The sequence below is a fragment of the Eleutherodactylus coqui genome, chromosome 9 (genome assembly GCF_035609145.1).
Source record: "Eleutherodactylus coqui strain aEleCoq1 chromosome 9, aEleCoq1.hap1, whole genome shotgun sequence".
Classification (NCBI taxonomy): domain Eukaryota; kingdom Metazoa; phylum Chordata; class Amphibia; order Anura; family Eleutherodactylidae; genus Eleutherodactylus; species Eleutherodactylus coqui.
Genome location: NC_089845.1, coordinates 63531636 through 63548694, shown reverse-complemented (window position 1 = coordinate 63548694; position 17059 = coordinate 63531636). Strand labels below are relative to the sequence as shown.

At 43.6% G+C, this 17059-nt stretch overlaps 1 protein-coding gene across 5 annotated transcripts in view; it reads left to right on the top strand.

The window, feature by feature from the left end:
• The window catches only part of ZNF236 (zinc finger protein 236), a 150865-nt gene that overhangs the window by 63138 nt on the left and 70668 nt on the right, over nucleotides 1–17059 (top strand). For all 5 annotated transcript variants that reach the window (XR_010786710.1, XR_010786712.1, XR_010786711.1 and 2 more), the window contains exons 15-20: nucleotides 6393–6634; nucleotides 8670–8771; nucleotides 8859–9010; nucleotides 12384–12487; nucleotides 12643–12794; nucleotides 14422–14640. Coding sequence is in view for 2 of the 5 variants with exons in the window: in XM_066579479.1 (XP_066435576.1) it covers nucleotides 6393–6634; nucleotides 8670–8771; nucleotides 8859–9010; nucleotides 12384–12487; nucleotides 12643–12794; nucleotides 14422–14640 (971 nt within the window). In the remaining 3 variants the exon portion in view is untranslated. The remainder of the gene's footprint in view (nucleotides 1–6392; nucleotides 6635–8669; nucleotides 8772–8858; nucleotides 9011–12383; nucleotides 12488–12642; nucleotides 12795–14421; nucleotides 14641–17059) is intronic.

The following is a 17059-nucleotide window of genomic DNA, read 5'->3' as shown; positions in this document are numbered from 1 at the left end:
GAATCTCCTGTACTTTGGGTATGGGAGATGACAGAGCAGCTGGTTTCCACCCACCAGTTCAGGACAGACTGAGAATTAGAGATGGACCATCCAGAGAGGAATACTGCTAAGAGGTGCAGGATACAAGCCATGTCAGAAATGGTGTTATTCTTCATGTACACGTACTATAGCTTATTCTGAAAAGTCATCTGAAATAATAGGTATGCTTTAATTTCGTTTGTTGATGATAATCATGGATAAGAAATAAGAAAACCTATTTGATATCAAGATGTAATTAAGGAAATGGGTGGATTGCAGCACCCAGAAAGATTAGCATATTGGGGCTGTTTAGTTTGGAGACAAGAGGCTTAGGGGTGACCTAATTACTGTGTACACATATATCAATGGTCAGAAGACAGATCTTTATACATGGTTCTCTAATAGAGATGAGCGAGCATACTCTCTAAGGGCAATTACTCGATCGAGCATTGTCCTTAGCGAGTACCTGCCCGCTCGGAAGAAAAGGTTTGGCTGCCGGCGCGGGTGAGAGGTGAGTTGCGGCAGTGAGCAGGGGGGAGCGGGAGTGGGGGGGGGGGGGGGGGAGAGGGAGAGAGAGATCTACCCTCTGTTCCTCCCCGCTCTCCCCCACCGCCGGCAGCCGAATCTCTTCTTCCAAGTGGGCTGGTACTCGCTAAGGACAATGCTCGATCGAGCAATTGTCCTTAGCGAGTATGCTCACTCATCTCTATTCTCTAACCATGGTCAGGGGGCATTCACTACATCTAGACAGGGTTTCTTTTCTGTAAGAATAGTGAGACTATCGAACTGTTAGGTCTGGATGCATTTCCAGACAAGCAGAATATTGCAGCATATCTGTATTTTGCTTAATTGAAACATCCATAACAGGGGTTATCTTGCCCTTCGACCAGCTTTGCAGAATAGTAGTTGAATTACAGCATGGATGGATGCCTTTTTTTCCCCCCCGAACACGTAAATATTCTTAGGGCCAAGTATCAGATCAGAATGGCACACTTGTTTCCTCTAGAACAGAGGTGCATAACCTCTTCTTTTCTGAGGGCCACATTGTCAGACTGTAACCGCTTAATAACCGCCCATACGTCTTTTGACAGTGGCTGTTAAGGGGCTTTATTCTGATGCGCCATCTTTTAATGGTCGCTGCATCAGAAGCCTGGCACAGGACAGTTGCATAACAGCCTGGCACCTGCTCAAACAGTGGAGACCAGAGAAGCCTCCAATCCCTGCTATTTAACCCTTTACATGCAACGGTCAATGTGACCGCAGCCAGCATGTAAAAAGCTGACAGAGGGAAGGGGTGCCCTCTCTCACTAATCAGACTCTCACTATGTGGTTACAATGTCCCTATGGCACCAGAGGTTTGAATATGGCTTCCGGGTCTGCCAGCTACGGTGGCCTATGAGACTTAGCCTCTGGCAGAGCTTCAGAGGCTTTTTAATACACTGCTATACTGAAGTGTATTCAAGTCCGCTAGTGGTACAAAAATAATAAAAATAAGAACATCAAAACCCCCCGTTTCTATGTAAAAAGAACTTTAAAAAAAACACGTGGTATTGCTGCATTCCTAATGACCCAGAGAAAAAAAGTTAGTACACTATTTAACCTGCACAGTGCACGTCGTAAAAAACAAAAAAAATGGCAAAAATAGCTAATTTTGCCTATTTTGCCTTACAAAAAAATGGTCTAGAAGTAATCAAAACATTGCATGTTTCAAGGAATGGTACTTTTAAAATGTAATACTCGTCCCCCCCCCTAAAAAAACCAAAGGCCTCTCTCACATGACCATGAAAATCGTACGAGATTTGTGCAATGCGAGACGCACAAATCTCGCATGAATATGAAACCCATAATTTTGAATGGGGTCATATACATGAGTGTTTTGATTTTGGCGTTCTCCATTTTTGAGCGTTCCCTTGGAATGTGTTGTCCATTGTTTTCAATGGGGTCAGAAAACCCATCGCAGCTGTACTGAAGTGATGGGAGGCGTTTTTGATACATAAATGCCTTGCATTCACGGGGACATTCAACCAGCATCGTGATATCGTGAAATTCTTCAATTCTCAACCGCAGCTGTCACACATGACAGCTGCGGTAGAGAATCCTGCTGCCGGCATTCCCTCAATGGCTTTTCAGGAAAGGCTTCATAAGTCCTTACCTGAAAACCCATTTAAAAAAGTGTATTTAAAAAAAAAAATCAATACTCACCTCCCTTCAGCTGCCGGGGCTCAGCCGCAACTTCTGGCGCTGTAGTTCTGAGCTATCAGCAGCCGGGGATTTAAAATCCCCTCCTGCTGGTAGCTCTGATTGTGATTGACTGAAGCGCTTACTGCATGTCCCTCCTCTCGGACCTGGAAAATATATGTGAATAGACACTAGACACAGACAAGAGTCTCTGACCAGATTGTTGGGGGCCACACTGAATCGGCAGCATGGGCCATAGGTTGTGCACCCCGGCCATAGAGTATAATTAGAATCTGAAAGCAATGCTGTACTTAAAATCTGTAATGTAGTAATTTTTTTTTTTTTCTGTTTTCATAAAAGCATTAGTTTTGAAGTCCTTTGTACTATATCTGGCCTAATTACAGTCGCTGTAATTACTGAACTCGCCACTATTGTACGGAGTGTGCTTTTCCTCTCCATAGAGGGTATGAGGGTTGTTAAGAGGTTTGTGTGTTGTGTCATATCCAGCGTTTCAGTGACAGTTGGAACAACGTATTGCTTTTATTCCCATCCGCATCTCTCTAAATAATGACTTTCATATGTTGACGAGTACATCCAGCTTGACAGTAAGAGCTGGGGATCGGTAATGTAACCCCGTGCGCTTACAGTAGTGTAAACAACCAAATATAGCTCTTCAGATTGGGAAAATGCTTCTTGGAAATGAAATGTTGACATGGGAAGCCGCACCGAGTGCTATTCTCATATCGTCTAAAGCATTTAGATTACAACTCAGCTTCTTACTTTCAGACACAAGTTGGCCATTAGGATGTCATGCATCTCCAACTGTGAATTCAAGCATTTCCTTTTCTTCATGCCGGATCTGAGAAGATTTTGGAATGATTGCAGATTATGAAATTAAAAGATGTCCCTGATGTAGTTCTTCACTAACATGAATGTTTAACCTGTTATCGACCACTTATACGTGTTTTCATGTCCGGGGTGTCTGGGCTTTATTCTACAGGGCTGTAAAAACACGCTGGCCCTGTAGAATAAAGCTGCGGGGCCAGGGAGGGTGACAGCTTCCTGCTATCAGCTACTGGACGTAACCGAGAGTAGGGAGCTGTCACTAGGGGCTGCGGTGAGCAGTCCCCAATCACGTGATCACCGTTATCCATTGGATAATGGCAATCACGTAAAAGTTTTAAAAAAAGGTTAGTTTCATCTCCCCTCACCAATTTGATTGGAAAGGGGAGATGAGTCTTCTTAATGGAAGCATTTGTCCCTCGATGCAGTTAACCTCCACGAAACGTGCCCAACTTCTGCACACACATCTGCCGGCAAAATGCATGCCTATGCGCAGAAGCAGGAGAGGGTGCGGGAAATTTAAAGTCTCCTTGCTACCAAAGATAGCTAAGAGCATGGAGATATCACCGGAGCCTGCGGTGAGTGGTCCACAATCACGTGATCGCTGTTATCCAATGGATAATGGCAATCACGTGAAAGTTAACAAAAAAAAGTTTACAAAGTTAAAGGGGTTTTCCTCAGCATTGGTCATCAATAGTTGATCGTCCGTAATCTGTCGTTTGGGACCCCAATCGATCAGCTGATTTGAAGTGCTGTCCGCGGGCGCACAATACGCAGGGGTCGGAACGGAAGCAGTGAGAAGTCTTTGCTCCAACCTTTGTGTAGTGGCCGGCGCTTGTAATTGCAGGCACGGCACTCGTTGATTTCAATGAGAGCCGTGCTTGCAGTTACAAGTGCCGGCCTCTACACGGAGGTCGGAGCAGAGACTTCCTCTCTGACCCCTGTGTAATTGTGGCACTGTCAGCAGGTGATCAGTTCGGATCCCAACTATTCATGACTAGAGATGAGCGAGTATACTCGCTAAGGACAATTACTCGATCAAGCATTGTCTTTAGCGAGTATCTCCCGCTCGGAAGAAATGGTTCGGCTGCTGGCGCGGGTGACAGGTGAGTTGCGGCCATGAGCAGGGGGGAGAGAGAGATCTCCCCTCTATTCCTCCCCGCTCTCCCCCGCCGGCAGCCGAATCTTTGCTCCCGAGCGGGCAGGTACTCGCTAAGGGCAATGCTCGATCGAGCAATTGCCCTTAGCGAGTATGCTCGCTCATCTCTATTCATGACCTATCCTGAGGCTCCCTCTCATGACAGCCATTCCTTCCCTACAGGTATTGTGAAGAGGACTACTATTAATGCCACATTCACACTTTGTGAAGTTGTGGATTTTCTGTGCAGATTCTACATTGAAACTCCTTAATAAAGTACAGTATAATTTACATTTTGCTGCAAAAAAAGTAGCTCTGAGTAGTGTGGATTATCATGTGTTATGGGCTTAGTGTGGATTTTTGGGGTGGACTTCACCATTTCCAGTTCATTTAACACATGCGCTTTTTGCTTTGGATTTACTGTTGCATATGAACATCGCTACCGATTTCCCGCAGAATGTCCGCCCCGTGTGGACCCAGCCTTAGTGACGGCCAATACTAACCTCCCTAAATTTGCATATTGGTCTTTTTAATGCGGCAGCTTAACTGACTACTGAAAGAGAGAATTCTGCTGTAACCGGCCAGATACGAAGGAACCTCCCGATCCTGGCAGTTTAACCCCTTATATGACACAATCAATAGCAACTGCAGCATATTAGCAGATGATGGTGAAAGGGGGATCTTTCTGTCACCCATCAGCACCCCGCAGTGTGATTGCAAGGTACCAATGGGTTCCCGTGGCAGCTGAAAGCCTGACAAAGGCCTCCATGTCTGCCAGGTAACCCAGCCTATTGGACCACTCCTACGGCAGGGTTTAACAGGCTGCTGTCATAGGCTTAGTAGAATGCAGTGAATAACTAATTCAATGTACTGTCCTAGCGATCAAACTTTCACATCTTCAAGTCCTCTTGAACCATCAAAAAAAGTTTAATAAGGTTTAAAGGGGTTGTCCCGCGGCAGCAAGTGGGTCTATACACTTCTGTATGGCCATATTAATGCACTTTGTAATGTACATTGTGCATTAATTATGAGCCATACAGAAGTTATAAGAAGTTTTTCACTTACCTGTTCCGTTGCTGGCGTCCTCGTTTCCATGGAGCCGTCTAATTTTCGGCGTCTAATGGACAAATTAGCCGCGCTTGCGCAGTCCGGGTCTTCTTCTTTTCTGAATGGGGCCGCTCGTGCAGGATGCCGGCTCCGTGTAGCTCCGCCCCGTCACGTGCCGATTCCAGCCAATCAGGAGGCTGGAATCGGCAATGGACCGCACAGAAGCCCTGCGGTCCACCGAGGGAGAAGATCCCGGCGGCCATCTTCAGCCGGTAAGTAAGAAGTCACCGGAGCGCGGGGATTCAGGTAAGCGCTGTGCGGATTTTTCTTTAGGTCCCTGCATCGGGGTTGTCTCGCACCAAACGGGGGAGGGGTTTGAAAAAAAAAAAAACGTTTCGGCGCGGGACAACCCCTTTAATTTAAAGAAGAAAAAAACAGTTTCAAAGAAATGTGTCTTTTTCCCCACAAAAGAAAAAACATTTTAAATGGATAATATACCAAAGAAAATTTTTTAAAAAGCAAAACCTAATAGGTATTCCCACATTTCTAATGACCCAAACAATGAAAAGATTTTGTTTCTGATCACACAGGGTGAATGCTGTAAAAACCCCAGAATTGCTATTTTTCCTTTGTTCACCTTCCAAAAAACACAATAATAAGCAATCCAAAAGTCATACTTATCTCAAACTGGTACCAATAAAAACTACAACTATTCCCACAGAAAAACAAAAAAACTCACACATCTCTGTTGTCGGAAAAAATAAAATAGATTGTAAAATGCAGCAATGCAGATTCTATTGTTTCTCTTTAAAAATGTGGGTTTTTTGTGCAAAAATAGTAAACATATTTTAAAAATCTATACAAACTTGCTGTCACAATAATCAAACTGATCCAGATAAGAGAGTTATCATGTTTTTTTTTACCAAATGGTGAACGCCGTAAAAACAAAAATAATGGTGGAATTTGTAGATGTTTTTTCCATCTCCACCCGAAGAAATGTAATAAGTTATATAACCTGTCCCTCCCCCCTCCCCCAAAAAGCAAGCCCAAATACAGTTCTATCAACAAATTATGGCTCTGCAATATGACGATGACAATTTCTTGGGCCTTAAAGCAAAAAATAGGCTCCTCACTAAGGGGTTAACAATCCTTTTTTCTTTTTTCCTAGGTATGAAGTTGCACATCAACTTCAGCAGCATCAACCAGCACCTCCAGCAGAAACCGCAGTAGACCATATCCATGTATCTAATCAGATACAAGTAGAAATAGAAAGCGCCGGTCTTCACCAGCCAAACAGTGTGGCTGCACAGGAAGAACCCATCTTACAGCTAAGCCCACAGCCAGATATGGGCGCAGTCTCCCCCGCACTGGAGCAGACACTTGTTGATCAGCCCTTGGAAACTGATGAAGGTAATATAGCAGAAGAAGCTTTTAATTGTTGCTGTATATTTTCCTAAACTGCACATAAGGAGATGGGATAATAACTCCACAGCGCCACCTATTGGAAGGCAGCATTCCTTCAAGCCAAAGTTAGACTCTTTATACAAGCCTTGCAACAATGACTGGGAATTAAAAGCAAAGCCAGACTTCATGTACAGACAGCTATTTCAGGGACTTTGCCCTTCATTAGTGTACAGTAGGAGTCTGGCTTTGCTTTTAATTCCCAGTCATTGTATATTATTCCATCCATCTCCCTTATTTGCATATTACCCAGAGGAGTGTGCATGGCCTTTTGAGTCTCCTCACTCACCGTCTAGGTGCTCTCCCTAAGGAGAAAAGATGGCGTTTCTTACCCCCTTTTCTTAAACTATAACTTTAATTTAAAGAAGCACTGGAAATGTTTGGGCATATGATGCACATAATAATGACTGCACGCCTAACTCTCAGACTCCAGCAGTCTGTCTATGCATGAGATGCACCTTCCGATTCTCGTAGGCAAACATAGAGAGGCGGACATCTAGTTCACAGTGAAGAGGCTGCTTGATTCGGAGAGTCAGAAAGCATCCACTTCGTAGAGGTGAACCAATGGAGTGGGGCTGATAATTCAAGAAGAAAGCGACTGGGAAGAAGATTAACTGCAAATCTATATGCCAGACATTTATTACAAACAGGCAAAACGATGAAAAAAAGTCTTGGAGTGCTTCTTTAAGGCAATAGACAGAAGATAATTGGAAATTGCATAGCGTCTTCAGAGCAATTCATAAATAATAGGAGGCTGTAAAAGTTTATTGCCTTCCTGTCAGAAGACAAATGACTGTAGCCGTCTCTACCTTGAGGTGTATTCAACTTCTTCCGTCATCTTATGAACATGTTTAAATAGTCACAAATTTATTGCTTAGCTAAATTGTCTAGATTATTCATATCGCTCTCCTCAGCAGCCCTATGTGCCCAAAAGACGTTCCCAACTTTTGTTACCCCAAGTCGCACGCAAAGAGGCACAAACTGATAAAATGGCAAAAAAGTTTGACATGAACACCATATTTAAGTCAAGTACTGCTGCTTTGCAACTCAAATAACTGATGGGGAATTTGGGACATGCTACTGTATTCTAGATTTACACATTGGTGTACCATGTTAGTAAATGTGCTACAATGTGTTTCATGAATGATCAATACCTCTGCAATGCCACCTATTAGATGGCAGCATTACTGCAAATCAATGTCCGGCCCTTTATACAAGTCTTTATATCAATGCTTGGGAATTGAAAAGCAAGACAGAATCCATGCACAGACATCTGCTTCAGGCCTTTGATGTGGGTCGGGAGAGGTCTCGTCTCTCCTTAAGGAGAGCATTTAGAAGGTGTGTGAGGACATACCTAGGAGGTGAGTGAGGAGACTTATAAGACCATGTATGCTCCTCTGGGAAATTATATGCAAATAAAGAAGATGGAACAATACCTCTGCAGCGTCACCTGTTGGATGGCAGAATTACTGCAAATCAATGTCCAACCCTTTATAACAATGATTGGGAATTGAAAACCAAGCCAGAATCCATACATCTATTTCAGGGTTTTTGCCCCTCGTCGGTGTGCAGTAGGTTTCTGGCTTGGCTAGTGATAAATCTCCTCACTCACCTCCCACCATAGGTGTCTTCCCTTACACCTTCTAGGTGCTCACCTTAAGGAAAGATGATATCCACCCCAACCCATGAATGGTCAAAACTTACCCAGTTCAACCTCCAGTGTGCAAATATCTGTGCTAGAGAATCTTTTCTCCTGCTTATGTGGATCCAACACCAATACTTATGTTCTCTTCGGGCAACATGTAATGATAGTGGTTAGTAAAAAATATATACCTTCTGTTACTTTGAAAGGGTGACAGTAACTATGTCCATAGATCCCCCAGGTGGCAGCCTGTAATTGCCACAAAATATGTAGAGCATCAGACTGATATTGGGATTTTAATATCTGTATGTTTACCTCAATAACTTTTTATATGTTTTTCAGATAGATTTGTTACTTCCCAGCATGCTCTGCAAGAGAACATTGGCCAGTATGAACCCCCAGTTTTGCAACCACAACCTTTTGACCAGCAGGGGCTTTCCCAAGGTACTTAGTTTAGCAGTATAGAAATTATAAGATACTTCTGGGTAAGGTCATTGTTTGTAGATTGTCAATAAAATGTAATTTTCTTAGGTTTCACTGTGACGGATGGATTTACTCAGCCAACTGCATTCTCAACTGTGCAACAGCTGCAAGATTCTAGTACCCTCGAGTCTCAGGCGCTCTCAACAAGTTACCAACAGCCAACACTTATGGATGTGTCCAATGCAGATGCCATTAATGTGGTGAGTCCATTACCTTCCAGATTTCCTACATAGATTACCTGTATTTAATGTTATTGAATGGCTGTTATTAGTTAACCCAGTGCTGGCTTTTATTGGCTCACGCGGCGCTGGATTAACCAATTAGAGCATTAGCTTGCTGGAGGCGAGGTATTGAAGCGCCGCTTCCAGGAGGAAATGCTCTGTCGGCCGTTGGGGATGGGCACAGCAGCTTGCAGCAGCACTAAAGGCCATTGCAAGGACCGCGCGGCCGGTAGTAGGTGAGGATTGATGTTTGTTTTTTTCTATGCAGTGTAGTTAGTTTCCCCATTAAAGTGAATTGAAGGGCTATTAATCCGGAACGTATTAATGTCGTTTCAATTAATTTCAATGGGGAAAAGTGATTTGACATACGAGTGTTTTGGGTTAAGAGCTGCGTCACGGAACGGATTACACTCGTATGCCAAGGCGCTACTGTATATGAAAGCCACTTTTGGTTGGAACCCCTCGTCCTACTCAGGACCTCCAAGGATAGAGCGCTTCTACCCCAGATGAGTGTAAACAAACACAATTGAAAAAGAAGAAGAAAAAAGTTTCAGCGCTCTAGAGATTGTGTAGATGACATATATCCAAAAAAGGCGGCATACAAAGAAAGATAATGACACTTCCAGTTTTGGAAGGGGGTTCCAAGATCAAGAGCCCCCTTAAATCCCAGATGGCGTCCATGATCCGAAATTCTGAATCGAACACTATTTTATTGCTAGGATATACAAACAGGACTAAAAGCTGTGCAACACGTTTCGCAGGATGTTCCTTATTTATCAAGCACAGAGGAAAAGAAAAGAACACTCAGTTTATAGAGTACATTGTCTACTGACTACCGGATGTGGGGGGAAGTGGTTATGATCTCTTGCCAAAATGCTCGACTAGGCGTGCAATTTGCCGCCAGTTTGGGCGTGGGTAAACGCCGGCAGTAATGACGCTCAGTTGCATCGCCGGAGCACATAAAAGTTTGCATTCCACCGACCAGAAGTTTGCAAGAGAGGTCAAATTCTTAGGAATATAAAATATTGGGTGACTGAAACCAGACATTTAGATTTCCATGAAGAGTGTATCAGACTGAGCAGAATCTTCACTGTTTATATTCTATAAGTCCCTCCAGATAGAAGTAAATAGAGTCTGAAAATTATGGATCCATAATAAGGATCTGAATGTTACATCTATACTTATGACGTTCGTATCGCAGATCTGTATTTGTATCTGTAACATGGGGGAGTGTACTGATGACCGTACATTGAAACAAATTGTAGAACAGAGTAGTCATATGTTGCTTACAAAATACTGCTTCTTGCTGAGTGTAAACGCTCCACACTCAGCGCTTAATGTAGATTGTGAAATGCTGAGCAAGAAGCCAGTGGTGATCTGCCTTTCGGAACGCTCTGTATGGGTGTGGCGACTAAGTGCAGACCATAGAAGTGGAGACAGCAGGGAAACAAGATAGTAGTCAACGGTGGCTCTGCTGCTCCTCTCTGAAGGTAAAATGCGGGTAAAATCAGGTAGTACTTGCTGCCTGTGGCGTCGGGTAGAGTAAGATGTCAGTCTGTCGTGACGCCAGCCTGTTTACATGTAGGGACCCGTTCCATGCAGAAATCATAAATATATAAAGTGGAAAACTCAACAATAATGCTGGTAGTAGTCCTTGTTCCTGGAGCATTAAGTGTAGTACCTCAGTGCAGTGCATCGATGAAGGGAAGACACTTCAGGAAACAGACTGTAGCTGATGAAAACAGTTCAACCTTTCATTTGCAGGGAGAGGGTACTTGACTTTGCATTTACATTCACTTGCAGTAACTGTTGAATCCCATTGACTTGAGATATTTGACGACTTGGCATTGCATTAATAGACATTGCATTGAAACACTTTCTCTGCGGGGGGAGGGAGGTGGGTGTAGCAACACATGCCAGTAACACACTAGCAGCTTTCATCCCTGCCTTTGACTAATATTTTGCAGACACATTACTGACTCGCTGACTTTTTCCTTTCCTGTACTCCTCTTCTCTGTCTTTCTCATTCTCTGCTAAAACTCCAGCACCACTTTTCTTGTTAGGTACTCACACTTAGATGTTCTCCTTGTAACTCCATGACTAGGCTACAGAACTAGACTACTTCTTAGAAGACTTGTGTAGATTTTTGCCTTATAACTCCCCGGTCTCTATCCCCGGCTGTCTTTTCTCAGCTATCTCCAAGACTAGACTTTCCTCTAACTGTCATAGCAGGAATCATCAACTCTGAGCTTCACTCCCCGGAGGGAATATATATCCCACGGCAAAATGAGGTAGGCCTGTGGCTCTGCGCAGACAGAAGCAAACGAACTTCAGCCTCCCGCTGACATGTCCTCTTCCACCGACTACATCTCTGAACTCTCTCTCCTACTCTAGACTCCGCCTGCAAACTTCTCTAAAACTACAATGCTACACATACAAAGTTAGAGAAGACAGACTTGCCATGACAAAGCTTGTTTGCATCAACATAGAACCTAAACCAACACTAGTACACACCGATACAGAAAAGACAATTCACAAGAGACAGACATACGTACACCTCAAAGACACCCCAACTCTGGGCCACTACACAAGTGGTGACGTCAGCGTTCATGCAGTCATTTAGATGACTGCTGCCCTGTCTAAATGGGACATTAATCCTATTGAAATCAATGTAAATTGAAGCTGGTTGTTACTCTTTTGCCTTTGATACCGTGGTACGTCGCTCATGTGTAATAGCCACTTTATTGCCCATTGATTTTATCAGTGAGGGCCGTCCCGCTGCCGTCCCCTATGACCACATCTATCCCCGCTACACTGACAGTGGGCTGGGTGATCCTGAGTGGTGGGTCCCTGGTGTTTAACTATTGATGACCAAAAGGAGTTTTTGCCTAAAAAACTTTTTAACTGCGTATGGAGTTTATAAGGAAAGAAAGTTAGTATTTAGGAATCCCCTCACTGGAAGCTTTTAGCAATAGTTCTCTTGTACTGACGTCGGCACAGGTATGTCACCTGGTGAGGAATTGTCATGATTATAGAGTTGTCCTCTTGATGCTTTTCCCTACTGCATTGGTAAATCCATACTTGTAGTAATATATTCTTCTCTTCAAGGACTTTTTTTTTTTTTTTAATTAATGAAAATTCACTTTGCAGTCATTCCCGCAGTATTTTAACTATGGAAGCTATAATCAGTCAGTGACGATATTACTTTGTGCATGAGAGCATTTAATTTCAGGCTTCACTTTTCTGCTTGACTTTAATACAGTGTACTCATTGGCACTCACCCCTGTATGGCAGGCCTATGTAGAGGCTTGCAAGCCCTTTGTCAAGTACCTACTCCGTTTTTTCTTTCTAGACTGCCCGCTTAATTCAAGAGGACACGCAGGAAGAGATTGAACTTCAGAGTCAACGGTCTCAATTTCTGGAATCTACAGAAGATCAGAGCAGACGTGCTTACAGGCTAGTAATATATGTGTACAGAAGTAGCCATCCGTCTATACAGAAAGAACGATGCACAGTGTTTATAGCTGTCCTGGAATATTAGTGTAAACTAATTCCTGTGTTACGTTGCTAACCTTGTAATGCAACTTACAATGCATCCTTTTATAATACAGATGTGAGTATTGTAATAAAGGTTTCAAGAAGTCCAGTCATTTGAAGCAACATGTTCGATCCCATACTGGAGAAAAACCATATAAGTGCTCTATATGTGGCCGTGGCTTTGTTTCATCTGGAGTACTTAAGTCACACGAAAAGACTCATACAGGTAAAGTGTTGTAGTGGATATGCAAAAAAGTTTCCAGGGTTCACTTTAGATTCTGCATCCACCAAATTTTTGACATGTGTTTTTTTTTTTAATGCTGATTGATCTTTAACCCTTTCCAATCGACTGTCTGACGTCTGAAGACATTCTGATTGAAGGCTGTACGGCTCCGATTTTGGAAGACGTCCGGCAGGGTATTCTTACTGTATATTGCTGGCCGCTCTGTTGTCAGGGGCCTCTCCAGCATGTCACATACCACAGTACTGGCTCTAGCCAGCAGATGGAACCAATGTACAATGTCAGAAAGAGAGAGCCCCTAGGAAACCCTGAATCCAAAATTGGATTGCAAAGGGTTAAGTCTTCTCCACCTTATAGTGCCATCTAGTGTTAGTTTGCATCCTGAATGGATTACATGCACTCATGATACATGATTATTCAGTATGTTACAAATTATATACTCCTACAGAACTATAGCTGGTCAGTGTACAAGGGCGGAGTTTGGCAAAATGATATATAATATCATTGATGGTTCTTTGTAGAATTGTAGGTAAGCCTATGGAATTCTAGGAGTGATCACAATATATCCTATTTGTGTGTCAAGTACTCTGCAAATACATGGAAGAAAGAAAAGTGTCCTATTTAACCAGGAGTGGGGAGGGATGAAAGTAAATGAGGTGTAAAGGTTACCCCAATCTATCCTAAAAAGGGAAAAAGTTTTTTTTACGGTGAATGGCGATCAGACGGGATCAACATTGAACCAAGGTTTCTACTATAAGATTGTAGATAATTACAAATGTCTTCTCTTCAACCTACTTTTTGATTATGGGCTTTGTTACTACATACATGTTATGGTTCTCTATCAGTCATTCTTTAAAAAGTATGGCCTGCTAACTGGCTTCTGTATGGGTTATCGCCCAACATTAAGTGGCAAATCTGTGCAGTTCTAAAAGAGACTCTATTACTACATACCAAGGCAGGTCGGCCGCACAACAGTCTAGGAAAACTCTCTGATTGCAGTTTTGTGTTTTTATATTAGTAAAAGTTTTTATTTATTATGGGGTCTTACATTTTTCAGAACGAACATAGTAAGGCCTCATGGGTCCCTCCTTTCCCGTGGACATGAGGCCTAAAAAGAAGATTTACTTACCTGTCCGGACGCTGCAGATCTTCCCTCTGTCGCGGCTGGATCTTCTTTCTTTGGCCGTGCGCGCATGCGCCGTGCGCTCTTTTTTTTTTTTCTCTTGAATTCCTGCTCTCCCACGCTCCCGCGCCGAAGAGCAGGAATTCAGCTGCGGGTGTGCTGCGGATCCAGACGGCTTCCACAGACTTCAATTGAAGCCTGCGGGAGCCATTCCCGCGGGACACCCGCACTGAAATGGAGCATGCTGCGGGTGTTTTCCTGCAACCGCAATCCGCGCCTCACGGGAAAATGACATCTGCAGGTATTTAATTACCTGCGGGTGTCCAATGCATCCCTATGGGGAGCGGATCACGCGTGCGGGACACCCGCTTCGGATCTGTTCCAGTGGACATGAGGCCTAATAGTGGCAATTACATAATTTGTATAGCAGCTCGTATAGTACAGGCCCCTTTTGCATATGTTGATCAAATGTAGTTTCTCTTGTTTCAGGGGTTAAAGCTTATACTTGCACCATCTGCAATGCTGCCTTCACTACGAATGGTAGTCTGACCAGGCATATGTCCACACACATAAGCATGAAGCCCTACAAGTGCCCTTTCTGTGATGAGACCTTCAGAACAACCGTGCACTGTAAAAAGCACATGAAGAAGCATCAGAATATTCCTCCTGGTCTTGTGCCAGAAAATGATGGGATAACAAGAGAGGAAGGTAAGAGTCTGTGCAGCGAAACAATACCGAGGTAAGGGACAAACCTCTATATCTTGGACTCTCACCACTATCCTATAGATGGCTGTTCTTGCTAATGCTCAGTAAAGCTGAGATTATGACTACATGATATTGGGTATTTCTGTAAATGGTCCACCCCCAAGGACCCCTATACAAGGTGGAAGAGGACTGACACAATCCCTGAAAAAGGCTTCTTTCAGGTCGAAACGTGACCTGGCTTTTTAAACCATGGAATAATCAATATTGGATCCTTTTTATGAGGCTTATGTTTGCTGCCACTTTCTATTACTTTTGGGACTGTTAAGTCCTGTTGGGACTGTTCTTGAGGCTCAGACTCATAACTAGTGGCTTGCATTTTTCCACCTCATCCTTTGGAGAGATATATTGAGTGTTGCTGGATACTTGTTTTTCTCGACAATCCCTGATAATGTGTCCAACACATTTCGGAGGTATATTGGTCCATTCTGTTTTCTATACCTACGGTGATGTCATCTGCTTACAGAAATACTTTAACTTCTAGATAGGTGTAGCTACCAGTGGAGTCTTCATACCGCGAATGTACCCATGTACTTCTTCTGAGTCTGGATCAGCCAACTAGATTACACCGTTTACTGAAACCTGCAATATCACGTGGATGTAACCTCTGCTCACCTGAGAACTAGTGCAGACATATGGCGAGAGTCCAGAATATAGGAGTTTGTTCTTATTTTGTCCTTTTTATGTCAAATTTTTTTTTTGACATATCGCAAGCAGTTACTGTAAATGCCTCTGGTTAAAATGTGATTGTTCCCAGCAAGAGAAACCAAGTAATCTTGTAAATATGATAGCTTTTAATGGCTAACAAAAATGCATGATGTTATAGAAAGCTTTCAAACCTACGCAGGGCTCTACTACTAAGTAGCGTTTGAAAGCTAGCTATAACATCATGTATTTTTGTTAGCCATTAAAAGGTATCATATCTACAAGATTACTTGGTTTCTCTTGCTGGGAACAATCACATGTTGCTCTACTAGCTAACACGGTACCAAACATTTTTCTTTTTACCTCTGGTTACACATATAGCTTATTTATATATCTAGGAGAGTGCAGATATCTTACGCTATTCATTTGGTTACTTGTATATGGGCAGTACCTGATGACCACTGCACCCCTTTACATCCAGCGAGCGCTGGTGTATTGGAATATTAGTTTTAGGGTGGCTTCACACTAGCGCGTGCTCGTGCGTACATGGGTGCGTACATATGTGCGCACCCCTGTACGCGCAAAAACACGCGTGTATGCAGGTCTGCTGGCACCCCTTAATTGTTTTTCATGGAAGAGCTTTAAATCTAAGCCCTTCCCTGAAAAACAAGCCAAAGTAGTGTAAAAATAAAAAAACACATACTTGCCTTTCTTCAGCTGCCGGGGCTCAGCCGCAGCCAGTCTGCGATGTCCCAGCTCTGCAATGAAGTTCTTTGAGCAGGCTGAGAATTAAAATGTCTGTGTATATGTATATATCTATATATACATACACACACTTTAATTCCCAGCCTGCTCAAAGAACTTCATTGCAGAGCCGGGACATCGCAGACTGGATATATATATATATATATAATTTTTTTTTATTATTTTTTTTTTACACTAACATGGTCGTTTTTCAGGGAAGTGCTTATATTTAAAGCTCTTTCCTGAAAAACAATTAAGAAGTGACGGTGGACCATTGTCTTCAATGGAGCCGCCGGCAGCGTCCGCCGCTCCATTGAAGACAATGCGTGCATTCCCTATGGTGCCTGCATGTCCTATCTTTACAGGCGCACACACCTGTAAAACACGGACATGTGCACACACCATAGGGAATGCATTGGTTCTAATAGACGCCTGTTTTTCTGCGCGCGTATGCACGCACATAAACACGCTCGTGTGAAGCCATCAGTGATGGGCAACCTTTTGAGCTTGGTGTGTCAAAATTCGCCAAAAAAAACGAGCATAACTCGGGTGGTGTGTCACTTCGAGAAAAAAAACCATAAATTCATGGTAAGATGGCGTTCCTTCTGTAAATTAAGATGGCTGCTGCTTTTTCTAATAGCGGGAAACGGCACCCATAGCACAAGCCCTGCCTCTCCCAGGCTCCCCTTCACTTATCTCAGTAATGATGCTGGTGGATGCTGGTAATGTCGATCACAGGGCCCCCAGAGATGCGTCCCACATGGCATTCCTGCTCTGCCGGCCTGAAGTGAGGTCAAAGATTCCCCAGCGGCCTAACTGGAAGTCCCAGAACTAGAGGCTCTGTACCGGAGTTGTGGTGTTTTGGCCTACAGACCTCCGGCACAGTATCTCTACACTGATGCTCCCTCTGCTGCAGTCCCTGCCTCTGCGGATGCCGCTGTGGGCTCCGCTGCCGACGCTGGCTCTCCTCAGCCCA